The following is a 21,402-nucleotide window of genomic DNA, read 5'->3' as shown; positions in this document are numbered from 1 at the left end:
ACAAATCTTAAAAAGCCTGAGGAACTTAACATATTAATGGCATTCCAACGATATTTCATTCCTGTGTTATTGCTCATGGTGTTCCCTAACCCTGTACTGTAAATGCATTGGACAACAACTCCTGTTGTGCACAATCAGATGTGTGAATATCATGGGCATTGTTGTCCAGCATTTTGAGGCCACCATGTTGAACAAGATTTTATACTATTATTTACCACTTATTTATTTACCACATTTATACCCCACCCTTCTCACCCCACAGGGGGCTCAGAACAGCCTTACAATAGGCAACAATTTGATGCCGTACAAATACATACATACTAAACAACTGCATTGTAGTAACTTGACCTTGTATTACCTAGAGGTCTATCAATCTGAAAGTGACAGCTATAGACCTTTCCCCAGAGGAAGTACAAGTTCAATTCTTATGATTTCTGGTCTAGCTCTTTATTGGTTTTAGTTGATTCAGGAGTCATACTGAAAGCCTATTTGACAATGAAGTTATATCCGTGTGTCCATCAACTGCTACAACAAAAGACTGAACCTTATATTTGTGCCAAGAGCTATAAAACAAATTGTTTTATTTTGATTACATAGATCAGAGGAAACAGTATGAGTGAGGGTTCTCTGTTGTTATCCTGTAATTCTGAAGAAGGTTGTGATTTCTTCATCTTTCACTTGACGCTTTCAGGAGCCTGCTGAAAATACTAACTGGTACTGCCAGCTGGGAGAGCCTTGTTTTGCTCCTCATTCATTCTCCCTTTCTGAGCTAGGGAGTGAGGATGAAAGCCACAAAGGCAGTGCTTGAAAAATTTGAGACCGGTGAGTCCCAAAATGCTAGTTTCGCACTTTGCTCGCCTACACTGGGCTGCAAAAACAAATGAGAAGTCAAGCCGCTCGGCAGAGATTGTGGCTCATCTAGGTTTCAAAGCACTAACTTCTGGTTGAGAGCCCAACTTCTGGCTGAGCACACCTGGCTTTCTTCCCCTCTCATTTTCCCTGTGTGAAGAAGACAGGCTGAGAACAAAGCTGGATGATGGATCATAGCACCTTCTGGAAAAGCTCCAATTGCTGCTTTGGCTGGGAAGCTGGTGATTTTGGGAGGCTCTGATGCCACCAGGACTTGACAAGTTTACAATCTGCTCTCCAACGGCGTACTAAGGATATAAAATAATAATCTTTCCTTCTTTAGTTGGAAAAAAAATCAGTAACAGTTCAAATATCAAATTTGTCTCCTATTAACAATATGTCTATATATGTTTTCTCTATTATTGAAATTTGTTAATTTCATTTTCATTCTATTACACCTTTGAAATGTCTATAGTTTAATATGAAAAGAAAATGTATGATAATTGCAACAATTCCTAAATACATAGGTATGTGATCCTTTCTTTAACATGGTAAACATCACTCCAGTATTTTGTTATATGCAACTTAGATAGTAAAGAGTGAAAGCTTAATGATGTAAGGATTTTCTTCCTTTTGTATTGCAAGCCCAGAAATTATCACAAGATTTTTTTACATTTACTTTTGATATATTGAACTGCAGATTCACAATGACTGTGATCCAGACATTTAAACATTATGCAATGAATAATGCAAAACACAATTTAGAGTAATCCTATAAAATATATGAAAAAAATTAAAAAATTACTTTTGATAGTGACAGTTCTTCAATAAGCTTAATGAATGATAGACTCCTTTATAAAGTGCTTCATCCTTTTATGTCTAATACAGATATTAGGAAGATTACATTGTACCCAGAATAAAATTGAATTACAATTACATGTCAGTCTTTGTCTATTTCAATATTTGAAACAGAAATCTACAAGGAGTATGATTAGATGTTTAGGGATTTTTATGAAAGAATGCTTAGCTATTAGCAGGAAGCAGTTATCATACCAGAAGCATATCTAAGATGAGCACTTGACTTGGAACACAAGGGCTATGAAATAGCTTCTGCTTCACATGCCTTTGGAATTGCAAAAGGACATCCCCTCCTGAATCTCTAGCCCACGTTTGGTCGGAGACACCCCGAGATTTCCTCCAGATGCACTCTAGTCTCCTTCTTGTGCACTTCATCACAGCCAACTCCCCAGTGAACTAAGGAGAGGGCGTGTCTCTGTGCAACGAGAGGGGACGTTCGGGAGCGATCGTGTCTATCACCCTGGCCATCTCGCTATTATAGCAATCAACCAGGGCGTCAACAGGATCGCCAGGCTCCATGACAGGAAGAGCCCCGAGATTCCTCAGGAATCCGTCCGGATCCATCAGTCTCCTGGGTTTGCAAAACACTCGTATATGTTCTCTTATTGAAATTAGGTGGCGTAATAGCCCACAGGATGACCTCCAAAGAAGATTGGGATAAGCAGGTCCATGCAGAAGAATTCATATTGGAGAGATAACATCCCCGGTGGCGCAGTGGGTTAAACCCCTGTGCCGGCAAGACTGAAGACCGCATTGCCAATGATGAGGAATGCTGGAAGATGCTAGAGAATATTTGTGAATATTTGTGTAAATGTTCATCTCTTCGGGTTTTGCTTTTACATATGTTGTCTAAAACTATGTTTCTGCACATATCTCTGATAATGTTGACTTGTATAAAGATACGCTCGATGTCCAATTGGGCAGGGGGCAAGAAATCCCACCACTGTCACCAAATTATAAAGACTCCTTTATTGCTATTTGGGCAGGGGGTAAGAAAACCCACCACTGTCACCAAATTATAAAGACTCCTTTATTGCTATTTGGGCAGGGGGTAAAGCAAACCCACCTCTGCCACACCAATATAATAACCAGGCAGATGGCAATGCGCTCAATCCCACCATCTACCCCTAATCATAAAGGCAGTCTTTATGGCCAAACAATATCACTGGACAGGGGGCAAACAGATCCCACCACTGTCCCTCCTTCAATAAGGAATTCACACCACTTTGGCTCTTATAGCGTTTGAGGGGATGTCTCTTTATTTAAAACCTTCGCTGCCACCATAAACTGAAGAATCACGAACCCTCTAGCTATTTAGAATGCTAAAAGACTGTTTAAAATATTAAAAGGCTTTTTTACTCCACCAAATACTGTATATTAACAAGGGCTTCTTTGAGGGGAAACAGGTTGAGGTTGAATACACTGAAAAGGACTCAAACCAAAAATGGCACTTGACTCAGGCTTAGATTGTAAAAATAACAAGAAAGGTTTATTGAATACAAGTTACAGAATAAAAGTGAATGCAGGTCCAGAGGCTTGGCGGTTACAATTAAAGTGTTCTTGGTTCTTAGAAACGTAGCGGTTGCTTGAGAGAATGGCACTATTCCTTGTTACAATTTCCTAAACAAATCCCAGCTATGTCTTTTCTAAAATAGCTGTAACCAGTCTGCCACAGCCTACTTTGCTGTGCAAACTACAGGCAAGCTGCCTATTCCTAACAGAGACTCCTAAAACTCTAATCCTCCTCTAACATCCCCCAGAACTGAACTGAACTATCAAAATAATCTGATCTCTTTCCCTCCAACTGGCTAACTCTGCCCCCCTTTTACCAACCAATCCTGGCTGTTGCTGGGCTGGCTCAGGCCTAGGCCACTCCCCACTCTGAACTGGAGGCTTCCCTAAACTAAGATGGCTCCTGCAGTTCTCTGCCAGGCCTTCTAAGCTGAAAACTACCTAGCCTGACTCTTCCTGGGCCCTGCCACCCCCGGCTGGCAAGGTAAGGGATCTTCACAACTTGCATTCATTGATGGTCTCCCATTCACGTGTTAACTAGGGCTGACCTTGGCCCTGCTTAGCTTCCAAGATTTCATGTGATTTGTTGCCCTTGAGGTATTATTCTGATTGTAGTCTTAAACTGCTTTTTATTCCTTGGTTTGCTAGAAAAGAAACACTCTAATGTAGAGTTTTTACAGAAAATGTGGTATTGAATCTTTGGTTGCCTTTTTTATGACTTAATAAGTATTTACAGTCTGTGAAATGTCATAATTGAGAATATTCTAATAAGTTTTACCTCACTTTGCAAAATATAGACACCAAAGCACACGCAACAAAATTTAGATACCTAAAGCTGTAAATTGCATAGATGATTACTTCCTAGGCGCACTGTCACTCATCACCATTGATTTGCTGAATTAAAAGCAAGTGTCAATTTTATAATACATATCAAATATTTCTTTGGCTTGTTTGTTCTTTTTTGTATTTTTTCCTGATGTGATTTTTTTTTTTATTTCCAACCTTTCTGCTGTGCCTAAAACATTTAGTGAACAGAAACAATTATACATAATGCATCTTGCAACCATACTATCTCAGTTGGAACTGTAATAGAAGAAAAAATATTGTTGTAACGTGGCAATAAAAATATTGCTGTAATGTTCATGATTGGTGAAGGTACTTTCAAAGAGAATAGTCAATCCATGTATTTTTAGTAGGATTGGAATTCTTGGAATGAATAATTTGGATGTTAAAAACAAAGGTTCTTGATATTTAAAAAACTAGGTCAGATTATATCATAATTATTAGCTTACAATATTAAACATGGATTATACAATGTACAGGGAACATGTATCCTGTCCATTAAACTGTTTAGAGTAGTTAATAGACATTTGATAAAGAGCGTTCCAATTTTGGTGAATCAAGCAGATTGCTTTTTAAACTGGCACACATACATATGAAAGGCAAAAGGGGAATATTTCCGAATACAAGAGCTGCATGTATAATTTGATTCCATCCATGCATTAGTAATTTAAATTTGGGGAAAGAACTTGGAGGTGGAGAAAACCTAGACATGGAACTGGGCCAAGAAATGAGCGATTTGGAGGAGAAGTTGACACGCTGAATGATGAGGCCAGGTGGGTCCATCTGGCCAGAAGAATGAAGGCTTGCCAACCATGATTTAACCTTCATATCCTTAGTTCATTGATTGTGCATGCAACACATTATGTGTTTCTTGGATGATTATAGTTTCAGTATGCCAACTGAATTCTGTATAATGGTAGAATTGCAAACTTTTTAAGAAAAGGGGTACCTCTTTGAAAACAGGAATAATTAGAAGAAGTGACGTGGACCTAGTTGAAATCTCTATAAATAAGATAGTGAATACATAATTTTGACCTGTTCCTACCTCCAGTCCCCTGTCCAAACTCCTCCACAGTTCTATAATAATAATCATCATCATCATCATCATCATCATCATCATCTTTATTTATAGTCCGCTATATCTCCCCAAAGGGATTCAGAGCGGATGTTGGATGTCAGCCTGTTCAGCCTGTAATTGTGTCTAATAATCAGGTTGCTTTGGATGATGGGAATGACATGTTGTTCATGTTCAAGTTGAGTCCTCTGATGGGAATGGGGATGTTGTTCATGAAGATGTTTCTGAAGGGAATGGGGATTATGGTCTGTTTCCTGGGTCTAGTTTTAGAAATATGGGGCCTGTATGCAGTTCATTTAATGGCTTAGACAGGCCTGTGTTGCTGCAAAGGGAATCACAAGATCTTGAGCCTGGGAGAAGCTCTGAGCTGCAGTCCCAGGGTCAGTTATCTCCAGGTGCAGATTTTAATCCTTGAACAGAAGAAGGGCTTTTAGCCAGCAGAGACAAACAAATCATGCGCTTAGCTAGTAGAGAAACCAAAACTAAGGAAAAATCCGTTCCTAGCTGTTTGGGAAACAAAGTAGATATATAGTGCCAAGTATGGAGTCTAGCTTCAGACGAAGCAATCTTGGATTCAAGAATAGTTCTCCGTGCCATGTTCCTGGACCTTAGTCTTTGTTTGATTCCTGTTTAAGTGCCTTTGCTGTTGTTTTTGCCTTTGGAATCAAGCCTCTGGTTTAATGAACTTTCTGGAACTGTTTCTCTTTGGATTTATTGCTCTTTTTTACTTCTTAATCAATTGGATTTGCCTTTTTATTGTGGATTACTTTTATTGCTTTGGCTCTACTCAACTGTGTGATGTTGGGAGTCAGAGGGAATCCTTCTATGGAGTACAACAGTGGATTTCAGAATACATATATGGCAAACATTCAATGCCATTATACAGTTGACAAAGACAGACAATGCATAGACAGAGACAAGACTTTCCTCTTTCATTTCTGGCATCTGAAAGCTGTGCTCGACTTGGCCATGGGGAGGTGCTGTTGTTCCATTTTTCTACACCGAGGAGTCTATTTTCCATGGACACCTTCCTGATCGAATGTATCCCAACAGTGCAAATAAGGGAGAGCAACTCTAAATCAGTAGATGTATAAGTACCAGTGTATGGTAGACCCCATACAATGTTTGAGGGTTACAAAAATACCATACCCTTCCTCAAAGGTATGTGTATGGGGGGGGGGGGGTGTTCTGCTTTCTCAAACTCTCTCAGGCCCAGGAAAGGCCTTGGTTTAAACAGAAAGTAAACAGAAGTGTCATTTTAATTTCTGGTTTGATAAAGTGGAATGGATTAGCATTGGTCTTCCATATCCACAGATTTGCATCAACCAAGAGAGGGTTATGTGCCAAAACGGGCCATGTGCAAGGGTTTTTCTTAACAAAATGATTAAGTAAATAGGCAAGTTGAAAGTCAAAAGGGTTGCATTTAACCCTCCAAAGGATGGATGGATATCAAATCCAGCCTTTTCAATATAATTTCAAAATATAATGGAGATGTAATTAAGGAAAGTTGGATTCTGAATATAGTCAAGTAAAAAACAAGAGATAAGTTTTGTCTTAACTTTTTAATATAACTTCTGCCATTATTTTGCCTTTTCACAACAGAGATTGTGTGAATCCCTTCTGTTGCCCTGCACATTGTAATAAAATGGTAATTTTATAAAGGTTAGGGGTTTTTTAAAAGGAGGCTTCTGAAAATAAAAGCATAAATGTACATTAAAATATGAGACAAATATTTCAGTGCAATGTAAAATGAAATTGAGTATCTGGAAGTTCAGATGGAGGGCTTAGCTTTACCTACTATGTTTGTGTTTGTAACATTGGATAGTTAACCGAGAATTATCAGCATTATAAATACTAATGTTTCCTTGATGTTGATTAAAAATATTAATACAGCAACCTAGCAGAAAGAGTTTATAAATGATGGAAGACTAAATGTTTTAGCTTAATTGGAAACCATTAAATTCGAAGTAAACAAGTCCATCTTGGATAATAAATTAACACTCTTCAATCGGAATGAAGCAAGAACTGTTAAATAAGAATGGCTGAGTAAGGAAATACATTATCACTTCTCACTCAGTCTATAATCGTAAATAATCACCTGTCTTTTTAAAAAGAGGTAAATTAAATGCCCTAATGTTAGACTAAGTCTCTTGTGGTGCTTTTTATTGTATTCATTTAGAGCAGTGTTGGGATTTTTGCAGCAATATGTTGCTGAAATTAAACTCTCAGCCGTTTTAGTCAGAATAGGAATTCTGGAAGTTGATAGTCAGCAATATTTTCTGCACATTTTGTAGTGAGTGGAATTGAGTAGAGTTGGCCTTCCTTAGATTCAGCCATCCACAACTTGAAATATCCCCCCCGCCTGCCAACCCAATCCAAAAATCCCAAACTCTATTTTGCCATTTTATAAAAAGACCTTCATCATCCATGGGTTTTAGTATCTGTGGGGGACCTTGGAATCAAACTTCAGCACTATATTTTGGTGTTTTTTTTGTCTTACTTTTATCTTACTTTATTTAGTTGATAAGTACTATTTCTACATAATTGATATAGCATTTACAGTGACTGCGATTTTTTGCAGGGAATTTTAAAACACGTTGTTACTGTGTGTCTATTGTCTCATTCAAATAGCTCAGGAATTGAAGTTTCTCCAGTACACACTATCCTGACATGTGAATTAACACAAAAATGGTTTAAACAAAACAAGAAGTGAATACAGACTTGCAAATATGAGTATTATACATGTTCCTATCTTAATATTTTTATAGCTTTTTTCTTCCCACTTATAAACATATGAAATGAAAAGAAAACAAAGGAAACTTCCCCAAATGCTAAAATTTAGACCTTTTACTGCCAGAGATAGGTACCAAGTAGGAAGAATGGCCCTTGGATTCTGGAATTCACCCAAGACTGCTACAAATCCCAGAGAATTAGGAATTAATCCTTAGCCTTTGAATATATGCAGAATTCATTTCCCATGACAGTACTCAAAGAGGATTTTTTTCCAGGAAGATTAATGGTTTGTAAAAAATCAATCGGGAATTATTTGTGTAATATTGGCAGTGTTCTCCTGTTGGTATTCAGTTTCATCGGGATTTTATACTTGTAGTCTAGATGTTTGTAAGCTTTTGGGGATCTTGTACCCCTTTGAGAATATGATAATGGCTAGAGGCTTCCTATCTAGCAAGAAAAGCACTTAATTTTTAAAATAGGGAGAAAATTAAAGGGGATTTTTTTTACAACCCCCTGAAACCCATCACAGTTAAGAAACCTTGTTGTACTTAGTATTCAGTAACTTTTAGACCACAAGCTGAACACGTCAATTATATATTATATTTATATATTTGCGGTATTTGTATACTGCCCTTCTCAACCCCGAAGGGGACTCAGGGCGATTCAAGTGTGATGTCAACAGTGTGATGTGACTGTTAAAAAAGCCAATACTGTCTAGATTGAGGAAAGTCATAGTCTCACTGTATTCTGCTTTGGTCAGACCTCGCTTGAAATAATGTGTCGCATTCTAAGCACCACAGTTCAAGAAGGATATTGACAAGCTGGAAGGTGTATGAAGGAGGGAGGCCAGAATGATCAAAGGTTTGGAAACCAATCCTTATGAAGAACAGCTTAGGGAGCTTTAATATGTTCAGCTTGGAGGGGAAAAAAAGGCTGAGATGAGACATGATAGCCATGTTACATTACGGAGGGGGCAAACTATTTTTTCTCCTTCTCTGGAGACCAGGGCAATGGAGCAATGGATTCAAACTGCAGGAAAAGAGGTTCCACCTGATGGCGGGAGCTGTTTGGCAGTGGACTTTGCTGCCTCAGAGCCTGGTGGAATCATCTCTGAAGGTTTTAAAGCAGAGACTGGATGGCCTTTGAATGTGCTTTTCCTGTATGGCAAGGGTGTGGACTGGAGGCCCTTGTGGTATCTTCTAACTCTAAGCTTCTATGATGGATTTTTTTGTTTGTTAAATTGTATGTGTGTCTTGGTCTCTCTATAGTGTATAAAAGCTAGAGCTGTATCAGCTTTTTCACCTAACTGATGTGATAAACTGACAGATCCAATCCTCTCCTACTCCCAATATGCCAAGAAATTGTACTGTATTAGGCTTGGGTAACCACGGAAAAATTTGGTTCTAAACTCGTTTTGTTTTTAGGGGGCCCTGGCGTTTCATTTTTTAAAATAATTCCGAAATTTTCCTTTTAAAAATTTTGAAATATACGAAATTTCGTATAATTACGAATCGATTCGTTAATGGCGGACGCGATTGCGCAATATGCTAAAAAAACCTCCAAATGGGACAGGGGGAACTTCTGAAGCTTCCCTCTCCCTCTGTTGTGACTGTTGGTGTGATAAAACAAACAACAATTATAAAACTTGCACCAGACATGCGAAAATAATTACAAAATAATTACGAAATAATTACAAAATAATTACGAAATAATTACAAAATAATTACGAAATAATTACAAAATAATTACGAATTAATTACGAATTAATTACAAAATAATTACGAAATAATTACAAATAATTACGAAATAATTACGAAATAATTACGAAATAATTACGAACTAATTACGAACTAATTACGAAATAATTACGAAATAAATTGAAAAAATTGTTTCGAATCTAATTTACTCCTCACACTATTCCTGCATGGCTCAATATTGGATCGTAAGCTAATTTAAATATGAATTAATAACGAATTACGAAATTAAAGAACGAAACCGCCCAAGCCTAATATTTATGTCTATTGACTATTGCTGTTTCTTTCTTTCTGGGAAACCTGTTGAGTACTGACAGCCAATGTCTTATGAGCTGGAACCAGTTCACAGGCTGCCACTTTGAATAGCATTATCTTATAGTGTGTAAGTATTACTTTACAATGCTTTTCCTGCTTCCATTGACACTTTCTTTAATGTTACAGGACGCTCCACCACCAGGATCCTACGATGTTCAAAAATCATTTGAAAAATCACAGTGTAAAACTGAGTATTTGCCTCCACGAACCTTAATGGCTAAAAAGAAACATACTTCTTTTCTCAGTGGGACATTTAGGGAAAGCGTATCAAGGACTGAAAAGGATTTGCCAGGTATGTCAAATACATTTGTAAATAACCCTTCTCTATGCTATTCAAAGCTTGTGTGTGCGTGTGTGTATGTATGCATGTATGTATGTATGTATGTGGCTAGAGTTACATTTGTTCCAATTTACATAACAAATTCAACTTAAAACAAGCTGACAGAATCTATCTTGTTTGTAACTCGGGGTCTGCCTTAATTAATTATTAATTATGTTCAAGAGCTTCAAGTGATCTCTGACTACCACATTTGCCTTTTAGTTTTTTTAAAAAAAAGATATTTTAAGATACTTTAACCATTTTCTTTAATGTACAGTAGTACTGTTTTAAATCCATCTTAATCATGTTCCTTGGATGACTATATCTCTACATATCTGCAAACTCTTCTTGACATGAAACACCTTATCTATTTCAACTTTTACTCTGTTCATCTGGACAAATTTCTGACACTTCAAAAGAACTGATCTAGAAACTATCATGTTTTCAGAGAAGTGCAAAGTTTGTGCCTGTGGGAATAAAATGTGGATAGTGGAGTGCTTTAGTAAGGTTACGAGCAACAGAAGAAAAATGTGAGTTTTCCCAGAAAGGGATTTTATAGGAGAAAGGAACTACCATAAAAGACAGTTTATTGACTATTGAAGGCTGTCCCACAAAAGACAGGGGAGAAGTGGAATAGAAGTAGCAGAGCAAAAGAGGTTGTGTGCGGATGCTTTAATAATCAAAGGAAAGAATTCAGTGTTACATAATGGAATCCAGAAACTTGGTAAATGTGAGAAGGGAGACAGTCACACTTGTCCTATTCCTTTTTTCTGAAAACTGTTTGAAATGAAAGGAAGAGTTGACATCCTTACTCTCAGGGTAAATCTAAAGAGAGACAGAAAGATGAGCTTTTCCAGGCAAAAGCTGTGGGATGCTGAAGTACAGAAAAGGCCACCCAGAGCATGATGTTCTAGAGGTATTCAAGCTCTGAGTTTTGTGAACAAGAGCTCTGCTAAGAAGACCATCCTGACAGTAAGAGCTGTTTGGCAGTGGAATATGCTCCTTAATAGTGTGGTGGAGTCTCCTTCTCTAGAAGTCTTTAAAAAGAGGCTGGATGACAATATCTTTGGAAATACTTTGACTGTGTGTTCCTCATGGCAGGAGGTTGGGCTGCATGGCCCTTGTAGTCTCTTCCAATTCTATGATTTTATTATTTTCGTCAAATTTCCTGTTTGGGTGCTGGGACAGGAGAATTCTCTCTCTCTCTCCAAAGAAGTGTTTGCTATCTATTCATTGGAGAATCATAGAGTTGGAAGAGACCTCATGAGCCATCCAATCCATATTCCTGCCAAGAAGCAGGAATATTGTATTCAAAGCACCCCTGACAGATGGCCATCCAGCCTCTGTTTAAAAGCTTCCAAAGAAGGAGCCTCGACCACACTCCAGGGCAGAGAGTTCCACTGCTGAACAGCTCTCACAGTCAGGAAGTTCTTTCTCATGTTCAGATGGATCTCCTTTCTTGTAGTTTGAAGTCATTGTTTCGTGTCCTAGTCTCTAGGGCAGCAGAAAACAAGCTTGCTCCCTCCTCCCTATGACTTCCTCTCACATATTTATACATGGCTAACATGTCTCCTCTCAGCCTTCTCTTCTGCAGGCTAAACATGCCCAGCTCTTTAAGAAGATCTTTTGCACAGCAATGTGCATACAACTATAGATTTCTGGGCAAACCTATTTTAGCACTGTGAGACAATTGTACTGAAATGAAAGTTGAGGTATTTTGTCAGCAGATGTTCATTTGTGTTTCAGTAATTATAGTAACCTAATATAAAAAATTACTTCCACTAACTTAATGAAACTATTATCAAATGATGTGGCTCTCATTATAAAGCATCATCTTCTGATAATTAAGTTTTCCTTTACACTTTGCAAATGGTTTTGTGATTTACTCCCACATGAAATTGAAGACAGGTTATTACAGATAAGGCAAAAGAAGGTGGTGTTTCTGGTTGGAACCCAAAGATGTGTTTATGTCAATACAGAGGGGTTTGCTGGCTGCTTGGGTTTGGATCTCCACCACTACAAACCTATGTGCACTTAAGATTGTTAAATACCACAGCAGCATCATGCTCTCTTCTGCATGAATTCTGTATCACCTTTGTCTAATGAAGTGAGCTTTGAAGGATAGCTTTTTCCACACTTTCTGACTGGTTTAATAATGTATCACCAATGCGTATTTTATAGTTAAAGTCTCTTGGTGGGCTCTAATTTGTGGAGTCGCCATAGGTTTAATTTCTATCCCATCTGATCTTAGAAGCTAAGTGGGGACAGCACTGGTTAGTATATAGATGGAAGTTGAGCTGCTGAGCTTGTTGACTGAAAGGTTGCAGGTTCAATTCTGGGGAGTGGCGTGACCTTCCGCTGTCAGCCCCAGCTTCTGCCAACCTAGCAGTTCGAAAACATGCAAATGTGAGTAGATCAATAGGTACTACTCCGGCGGGAAGGTAACGGCGTTCCATGCAGTCATGCCGGCCACATGACCTTAGAGATGTCTACAGACAACACTGCCTCTTCGGCTTAGAAATGGAGATGAGCACCACACCCCAGAGTTGGACACGACTGGACTTAATGTCAGGGGACAACCTTTACCTTAACCTTTTTAACTAGAAATTCATCTCAGAGTATTCCTTTCTTAAGACACACCTATGAAAGTCATGCCTAAGAAAACCCAGGCAACTTGAAGGCACAGACACGCATACATGGGATCACCATAGGCTGAAACTGACATGACAGCACATAACAATAACAATATGACACCTAATGCAGATTGAAGCTGACTTTGGCAGCACATAACAGCAGTGAAGGTTTTCATCTTAATAACATGCTCAGGATTGATCTGTAAGACATCTAAAATAGAATTAATTTGTGTTCTTAGGAATTTGGATCAAGTAAAACTATCTGTATGGGATATGTTCCTGTGCCTACTGTAAAGCTGAGGACATACATCAGAAACATACCATAGATTCATGCTAGAGCAGTAGTTCTCAACCTGTGGGTTCCCAGGTGTTTTGGACTACAATTCCCAGCTAGCTGGCATTGCCCCCCCCCCCCCCCGCGCGCGATGTGCGACGGGAAGTTGCTGCTAACTGTGAGAGAAATAAGGTTGAACGCCGTGAAAGCCATCCACTGCATGGTTATCAGCCTCCTCCCTGTAGTCTCAAATCAAGTAAAAGCTTAATGAGAACCACCACTCCTCCTAATGTTTTGCCCAACAACAACAAGGGTATCCCTCTGGGCAGCTAAACCAGGAAATCCCAATTGGATGCCCCCCACAAAAGTCTTCCTCCAGGAGTAAACCAAGAATGGGCAACTGAACATACTCTTTCCTAGAAGAATCCTCCTCCTTGCACGACTGTGGAGCAGAACAAATAACTCTTCATCTTTATGCTTGCCCACAATGCCCTGTGTAATGAAACTACCTTTTAGCTGGCTAGGCCGAAGCCTGCTTGGCAGTAGCTGGCCTCCTGGTTGTTGAGCAAAGAAGGAGGAGGAGTCAGACTGACTCCTGATTGGGTGTTACAATCAGGGGTGGAGTCAGCTAAAGGAGGGAAAGGGAGCTGTCTTATCTGACAGAGAGAGAAGAGTCTGAGAGTGAGAGAGAGAGAGTTGGATTTTGGGAGAGCAGGGAACTGAGAGAAGTGAGAGAACTTTGAGGGAGATCTCTAAGGTTTTGGAATAAGGGGAAGGCAGGAAGCCAGAGCTTTACTGAGTTAGAGAGAACTAGTAAAGGAGGGCTGTGCTTTAGTGAGCCTTGTAAAGGTTTCACAGATACCTTATTGCCATTTTTCTTGGGTCGGTATCCCAGAGAATACTGTGTCTATTAGTAGAACAGTGGTTTAAAGGGATTCTCAGTTATAAAAGTTATTATGTCAGAGTGAAGTGTTTGATTCCAGCAACCAAAGTTTTATGATTACTTCAAGATACTGTACCACTCATCACATCGAGTAGTTGTTCATTTTTAATACAAAATAAACTCTTAATTGTTTCATCGTTAATTAGAGTGGACCTTAATCCTTTCGCCTCTTTTAGAATTAATTCTCTCATCATAGTTATAACATACTCAAGCCAAATTTACCTCGTATACATTCACACCCTGTTTGGTTGCTAAGGTCATATTACTGAGGTGGTGGCGGCTACTACTATCAAGCTCAGTAGGTCAATCACTTAGACCAACGTAGGGTCAGCCTTTTTGGTGATTTTTATCCTATTGGGGGTAAAGGTGTGTTGGTAGTTTGACCGCCCTGCCCAGGGTTGACCTTTTAAGTTCCTTTATATCGGTGGCAGCGGTGGGATCTGTCTGTTTCCCCCTGCCCCAGGTATCTTTGATTTCCTTTATATTGGTGGCAGCGGTGGGATTTGTTTGTTTCCCCCTGCCCCAGGTATTTTTGATTCCTTTATATTGGTGGCAGCGGTGGGATTCGTGACTAAAAGCCTAAATCCAGTGGGGTGGTGTGATTTTGTGAGGTAAAAGTTTGAGCCAGATCGTTTCTGAAGAAAGTTTACCTCAGAAACTGCTAGAAGACACCATTATACAGCAGCATGGCGCCTCCTAAACACCAAAAAGCTCCTGTGGTTCCTACTCAGGGAGAGGAACAGGAGGAGGCTGTAAGGGAGACTGAGGCTGAAGAAGGAGGAGAAAGCCCAGGATTAGTGGCTGCCTCTAGAAATCGAAAAGTTGACTATGGCAATACAAAAGTTGAATCAAGGCCATGTACATGAAGCATACATGATTTTGAAAGATACAGAATTGCTGAAGAGTTCCACTAATCTAGTTTTGTTAATGGCGACATGTTTGAGGGCAAGAGGAGATTTAAACAGTGCTATAGAAGTTGTGGCACAGGCTGTGGAATGGCACCAGGAGTTTCAGCCAGGGACTCCAGGCCATTTGTCCCTCATCAAGAGAGCCAAGGTGCTAGCTGAGGTTGCTAGAAAGGCTCAGGAGGATGAGAAAGACAAAGATGGCGGAGCTGACTCTGGGCTGGATGGCGTGGCTAAAGGAGTGGTACAGAAAGTTACCAAGGGGCCCGTCATGGTGGCCAGGGAAGCCGAAAAGCCAGCAACTAGAAGCACGGTTGAGTTAGTCTCCGAGAAGCCGATCGTGTGTTCCAGCGAAGCCGGAAGGGGAACGGTCAGCGGCCCAAAAACATCTAAAGCTACCTCGACGTTACAGAAGATGGTGCAGGAGAGAGGGAGAAGGAGAAAGCTGATGGACAGCAGCCCTGCGAGGTCTGAAATCGCCTCAGCATTAAAGCAGACGGTGCAGGAGGGAGAGAGGAGGAGAGAGGCAGCGGTCAGCGGCCCAGAGAGGTCTGAGACTGCCTCAACATCGAAGCAGACGGTGCAGGAGGGAGAGAGGAGAAGAAAGGCGATGGTCAACAGCCCGGAGAGGTCGGAGATCGCCTTAGTGTTTGAAAAGAAGCAACGGCTGGAGAGCGAGAGCGAGGCGGAGCGGTCTCGTGGTCATCTGGAGAGGAGGGAGGTCATCCCTCGAGGAGACCAGCGAGTCATCCATCCAAGTCGGAGGACAGCGGAGGAGAGGCCCTCACGACAGCAAAGAGGGACAATGTTTGATACCTTTGGTCCAGTACCAGCAGGACTAAGATTGGACTGTGGGACAGTGTCCACAGAACATTGGACATTGCCCAGAGAACCAAATTCTCACGGAACCAAAGTTGTAGGAAAAATTTCTCCAGAGACTGAGGGGAACGGGACTCTGTCTAAATGGGGGAGAGTGTATTCAATTGGTTCTTTGTTAGATTTGGAGGGAAAATTTAAAGATTGTAATCCCGGACAAGAACAGCAGGTGGAGCTAGAGCGTAAAGTCCAGAGAGTGTTATACGGGGATGACACTGTCTCAGCTCCATCTTGGAAAGTAACATCTGAAGATAGGAATATGGGGTTTAAATTGGCCGTTGGTGGTGTTAATTTAAGAGCCAAAGGAAGAATTTGTGGCATTGGCTGAAATAAAACAAGGTTCAGACCCTTTATGTTGGCCATGCCTAAGTTGATTCCCAGTTTAAAATTTGAATGTGCCAGATAACCAAGAGTAAGCCCCAGGGTAACTTCAGTAAGTTTCTTTGCTTATAACGAAATTGATTATTTGCAATTCAAAATATTTTATTGCAGGTTAGAGCAATACCTTGACTGTACATACATGTTATATAATGCATTAGTGAGTATGGTAGAATAATCATACAGGTAATGATATAGTTAATTACATGATAGAGTATAGTATATAAGGTAATTGTATTTATAGGATGTATTGTATAATGTATTATATCTAACATGCTTTTTCTTTTGCAGGTTTGTATATTGTACTGACTGTTTTATTTTACATTGCAGGAATGCTTAGGTAACATGCACAGTATTGTATTATTTGCAAATGTTGTTTAGTTGCAAGGCAATGTTAGTTAGGACTGTGAACCTGTTAGATAGGAATGTTAGGTATGTTAGATAGGATGTTTAGTTAGGTTAGATAAGGTTAGTAAGATAGTTAGATTCAGGAAGAGGGAGTTAGGTAAGAAGGAGCTCTCTTTATGAGAAACCCTTTCTTACAGATTTCAATTAGAAATTAAAAATCTTCCAGAAAGGACTTAAGGTGGGGAGGTATGTAATGAAACTACCTTTTAGCTGGCTAGGCCGAAGCCTGCTTGGCAGTAGCTGGCCTCCTGGTTGTTGAGCAAAGAAGGAGGAGGAGTCAGGCTGACTCCTGATTGGGTGTTACAATCAGGGGTGGAGTCAGCTAAAGGAGGGAAAGGGAGCTGTCTTATCTGACAGAGAGAGAAGAGTCTGAGAGTGAGAGAGAGAGAGTTGGATTTTGGGAGAGCAGGGAACTGAGAGAAGTGAGAGAACTTTGAGGGAGATCTCTAAGGTTTTGGAATAAGGGGAAGGCAGGAAGCCAGAGCTTTACTGAGTTAGAGAGAACTAGTAAAGGAGGGCTGTGCTTTAGTGAGCCTTGTAAAGGTTTCACAGATACCTTATTGCCATTTTTCTTGGGTCGGTATCCCAGAGAATACTGTGTCTATTAGTAGAACAGTGGTTTAAAGGGATTCTCAGTTATAAAAGTTATTATGTCAGAGTGAAGTGTTTGATTCCAGCAACCAAAGTTTTATGATTACTTCAAGATACTGTACCACTCATCACATCGAGTAGTTGTTCATTTTTAATACAAAATAAACTCTTAATTGTTTCATCGTTAATTAGAGTGGACCTTAATCCTTTCGCCTCTTTTAGAATTAATTCTCTCATCATAGTTATAACATACTCAAGCCAAATTTACCTCGTATACATTCACACCCTGTTTGGTTCCTCAGGCCATATTACTGAGGTGGTGGCGGCTACTACTATCAAGCTCAGTAGGTCAATCACTTAGACCAACGTAGGGTCAGCCTTTTTGGTGATTTTTATCCTATTGGGGGTAAAGGTGTGTTGGTAGTTTGACCGCCCTGCCCAGGGTTGACCTTTTAAGTTCCTTTATATCGGTGGCAGCGGTGGGATCTGTCTGTTTCCCCCTGCCCCAGGTATCTTTGATTTCCTTTATATTGGTGGCAGCGGTGGGATTTGTTTGTTTCCCCCTGCCCCAGGTATTTTTGATTCCTTTATACCCTGCCTCATGCACAGAGGAAGAATTTTTTAAAGCTACAGACAATGTGGTTGCTGTTGCCCATTTTTGATCTAAAATTATTTAGCTGCTTATGCTCCCTCTATTTTATCAGTTTACTTGTTTATTTGTGCAATGCTTTTGACACCAAATAAAAATAAAACTCATTAGTATCCGATGGAAGCATCCCATAAAATTATGCTGGAAAACTTAGACAATGCTTATAGAGAACGTATTATTTTGGGTACAGGTAAGTGAAATTTTGGGTACTGGTCATGCAGACCGTGGGGTCGTGGTGTATGTTTGGGTCTTCATATTTTTATGAAAAAAATCATTGTAAAAATATGTTAATGTAAACACAATGAAGGCAATTCTTCATTGGGAATTACCCAGTCCATAATACGTACTTACTTGCATACCTTATCTCTTCCATTACTATCTTTGCTACTTTGTATTTGGTAGCCGATTTGAGACGTGTGCAGCATAGTCTACTTCCTATGTGTTTGATGTTTAACAAATAATTAGTCATAATGTGGAGCAGTGCACTCTACCATAATTCATTCATTGTGTTAGTTACAAAAGCCACTGTTTGAATCAGCATCCCAAACTCATTATGCTTCTTGGCACATTCCTACAGGAAATTACTTTAGGTAACAAATAGAATTTATCTTCAGAATTAATTGGACAGATCACATAAAGGTAGTTGTGTCCACTTTTCCTATGACTTCACCCAGTTTCTTCTTATATAAAAGTTACTGTAGTGTGAAAACTAATTATTTCTTCTATTTGCTTGTTGGCTTGTGATATTACATTTCAAAATAGTTGAAAGTCTTTACATCAGAACTCTTCTAGAGTTTAAGCAAGCAGCTCAAATCCCAAAGTTCACACAGAGTTTTCTAGTTTTTCTTCTCCGAGATGTATGGAATGGGCTGGTATATTGACTTTGCAAAACATAGGACCAAACTTTGGAAAATATGATCACTTACAAACAATTGAAGCTTTCAATGCAGAGAGATTAAAATATGTTTTTAGCAGGTGATGTGTCTGAACAAGCCACAGTAATGCGTTTTGTTTAGAACAAGGTCATGCAATGTGCTTGGGTCTGCCTTGGAAGAGTGTCCTGAATCTTCAACTGGTTCAAAATGTCAGAGTATTAATCTTGTTTGCTATTGGTTTATTTGTGGATATAACTCAAAGTTTAGCTATTACCTATAAAACTCTAGACAAATTGAGTTCAACCTATACAAGTTAGCACAATTTTCAGATCTGTTGAAGAGTCTGTTTCAGAGATCCACCAGATTCAGAGGTATGTTTGACAAGGCTATAAGACTGGGATTTCTCAGTGGCTGCTTCCAGACTTCCAGAGAAGACTAGTTTGGCCCAATTTTCTTTCTATCAGCAAGCAAATATTATTTTATTTAGTCAGGCATTCAGCAGCCAAATACCTGAATGGATTAGGTTTTAAATTCTTATTAAAAGTTCAGCTTTATTTATTGGGGTATTTTTAAATTATTTATCAAGGCTATGTTCAAACCAGTTTAATGGACTTTAATAGATATAATTTGATGGTCAGCATGGTGTTGTGATTTGAGCGTTGGAGAACAGGGTTTAAATTCATGTTCAGCCATGTAAACTCATTGGTGGAGTTCAGAATGCTCTTTGATTGTAGATTAACTATAAACCCGTGTTATACTCTCTCAACCTCAGAGGATATCAAAGAAATCCTGCCAAGAAAATCATGAGATAGGTTCAGCTTAGGGTTCCCATAAATCCAAAATTACTTGATGGCTCACAGTGACAACAACAGCTATTATTTGTTATATTTTTTGTTAGTTACTTACATGTGTTGGAAACTAACTTGAATCCAAGTTCTGAAAAAAGTTGGAATACAAACCAAAAAGTATACATTAAGGAGAAAGGATAGGGATAGATGTCTGACAATATTTTCACACCTAGATTGCAATTCCTGAGCTGTTTTGTAAATATAATTGTTGTAATTTTTAATATTTACAACTCTATTGAGCATCCTTAAGAGAAAGTCAATGCAGAATGTAATAAATTATCTGAAAAATATACATTATGATTTTGATTCTGTAATCGAAATCAGCCACCTTTTGGGAGAGGAGGGATACAAATAAAGTTGATTATCATCATCATCATCATTTGCCCAGATATATTTTCCATCTGTATTTAGTGTGATTTACAAGTGTCTATTTCTTAAACTATAATGGTCATGTGGATTCTCTTCCAGGATGGTTCACCAAAACAATAAAATAAAACGTAAGAAATTAAAATAATTAATATATTAAATTAAGGTTTTAAAATATAGGAAAATCAAAATATCAAATACCTGAGATGGGAGAAATGATGTAATATGTTGAATAGTGCTGCAGATGCACTGGAAAGCTGGTAGAAGTAATTTCCTCTCTCATGTGAATGGAGGAATAATATAAGATCCAAACTAGGATGTCTAAAAAATATGATGTTATCAAGGACCAGATTGCTCAAATTTCAAAATAAGGTATTGCCCCTCATGGTTTTTCTGAATTGCCTTTTGTATTGCGACATTAGGAAAACTTTTATTGCTGCTGTTTTAACCAAACTGCCAGGACGTTTCTATTCTATTTATGTTTCCGACATTCGTTGCTGATGAAAATGCATAAATTATTTTCAGTGTTGCTAAATTTGTGCAGCTATTTGACAAGTCTGTGTACAAGCCAGCAACCTCTCATACCTAGAAATGTAATTTGTTTTATTCTTCCCTATTCATTTTAATTAGCTGTGGTGCATGCATTCTCTCTTATAGTACTGGTGGTCATAGACTGTAATAAAGATTGATTGAAGACTTGTCAAAACACAGTCTGTTTCAAAGTACGCATGTAAGAAAGATTCAGATGGTTGAGGACCTGATAGTTTCTGCCTGGAATGTCAAATCATGTAAATGTAAACTGATGTACAGTAACAAAGTAAAACAAGCTATATGGATATATCAGGTGGGTCGAATGTCACTGGAGTAGTTTCATTCTTGTCCTGATCCTCATCAGAATTATCTTTGCAAGGTCTCCAATTTGTATTCAGCTGACAGATGTTGTTTTGTTGATGGGAAAACTTACTGTTTCCAATGCATTTTGCTAGTGTTAATGCATAGTGCCCCTTATTTCTAGTACTTTTACTTCCCAATTAAAGACTAGGAATTGAGATTAAAATACCATACTTTTAATTCTGCAGAAAAAAAATGCTAGGGGTGGTTATAGTCAAAATAAGTGAGAGCCGTGTTTGACAGTCTCTAGATCAGTTTTTCAACCTGGGGGTCAGGACCCCTGGGGGAGTTGCGAGGGGGTTTCAGAGGGGTCATCAAAGACCATCAGAAAACATATATTTCTGATGGTCTTAGGAACCCCTTTGGCAGAGAAGGCTGAAGATCTCTCCACCTGTTCTTCTCTTCCTTTTTGGAAACAGATGCCGATTCCTCCCACCAAAAGCCCTCCTCCACTGTGATTGGCTGGCCTCTCAGCCAAGGGAGGACTGTTTCTGAGACTCCAAGTGG

At 39.1% G+C, this 21,402-nt stretch overlaps 1 protein-coding gene across 1 annotated transcript in view; it reads left to right on the top strand.

The window, feature by feature from the left end:
• The window catches only part of STPG2 (sperm tail PG-rich repeat containing 2), a 259,212-nt gene that overhangs the window by 86,048 nt on the left and 151,762 nt on the right, over positions 1–21,402 (top strand). Inside the window, exon 11 of the mRNA XM_060779207.2 lies at positions 10,066–10,231. Within this exon, the coding sequence (XP_060635190.2) occupies positions 10,066–10,231 (166 nt within the window). The remainder of the gene's footprint in view (positions 1–10,065; positions 10,232–21,402) is intronic.

The sequence above is a fragment of the Anolis sagrei genome, chromosome 5 (assembly GCF_037176765.1).
Source record: "Anolis sagrei isolate rAnoSag1 chromosome 5, rAnoSag1.mat, whole genome shotgun sequence".
Classification (NCBI taxonomy): Eukaryota; Metazoa; Chordata; class Lepidosauria; order Squamata; family Dactyloidae; genus Anolis; species Anolis sagrei.
Note: the sequence above shows the minus strand (reverse complement) of the source record. Positions and strands in the feature narration are given on the sequence as shown.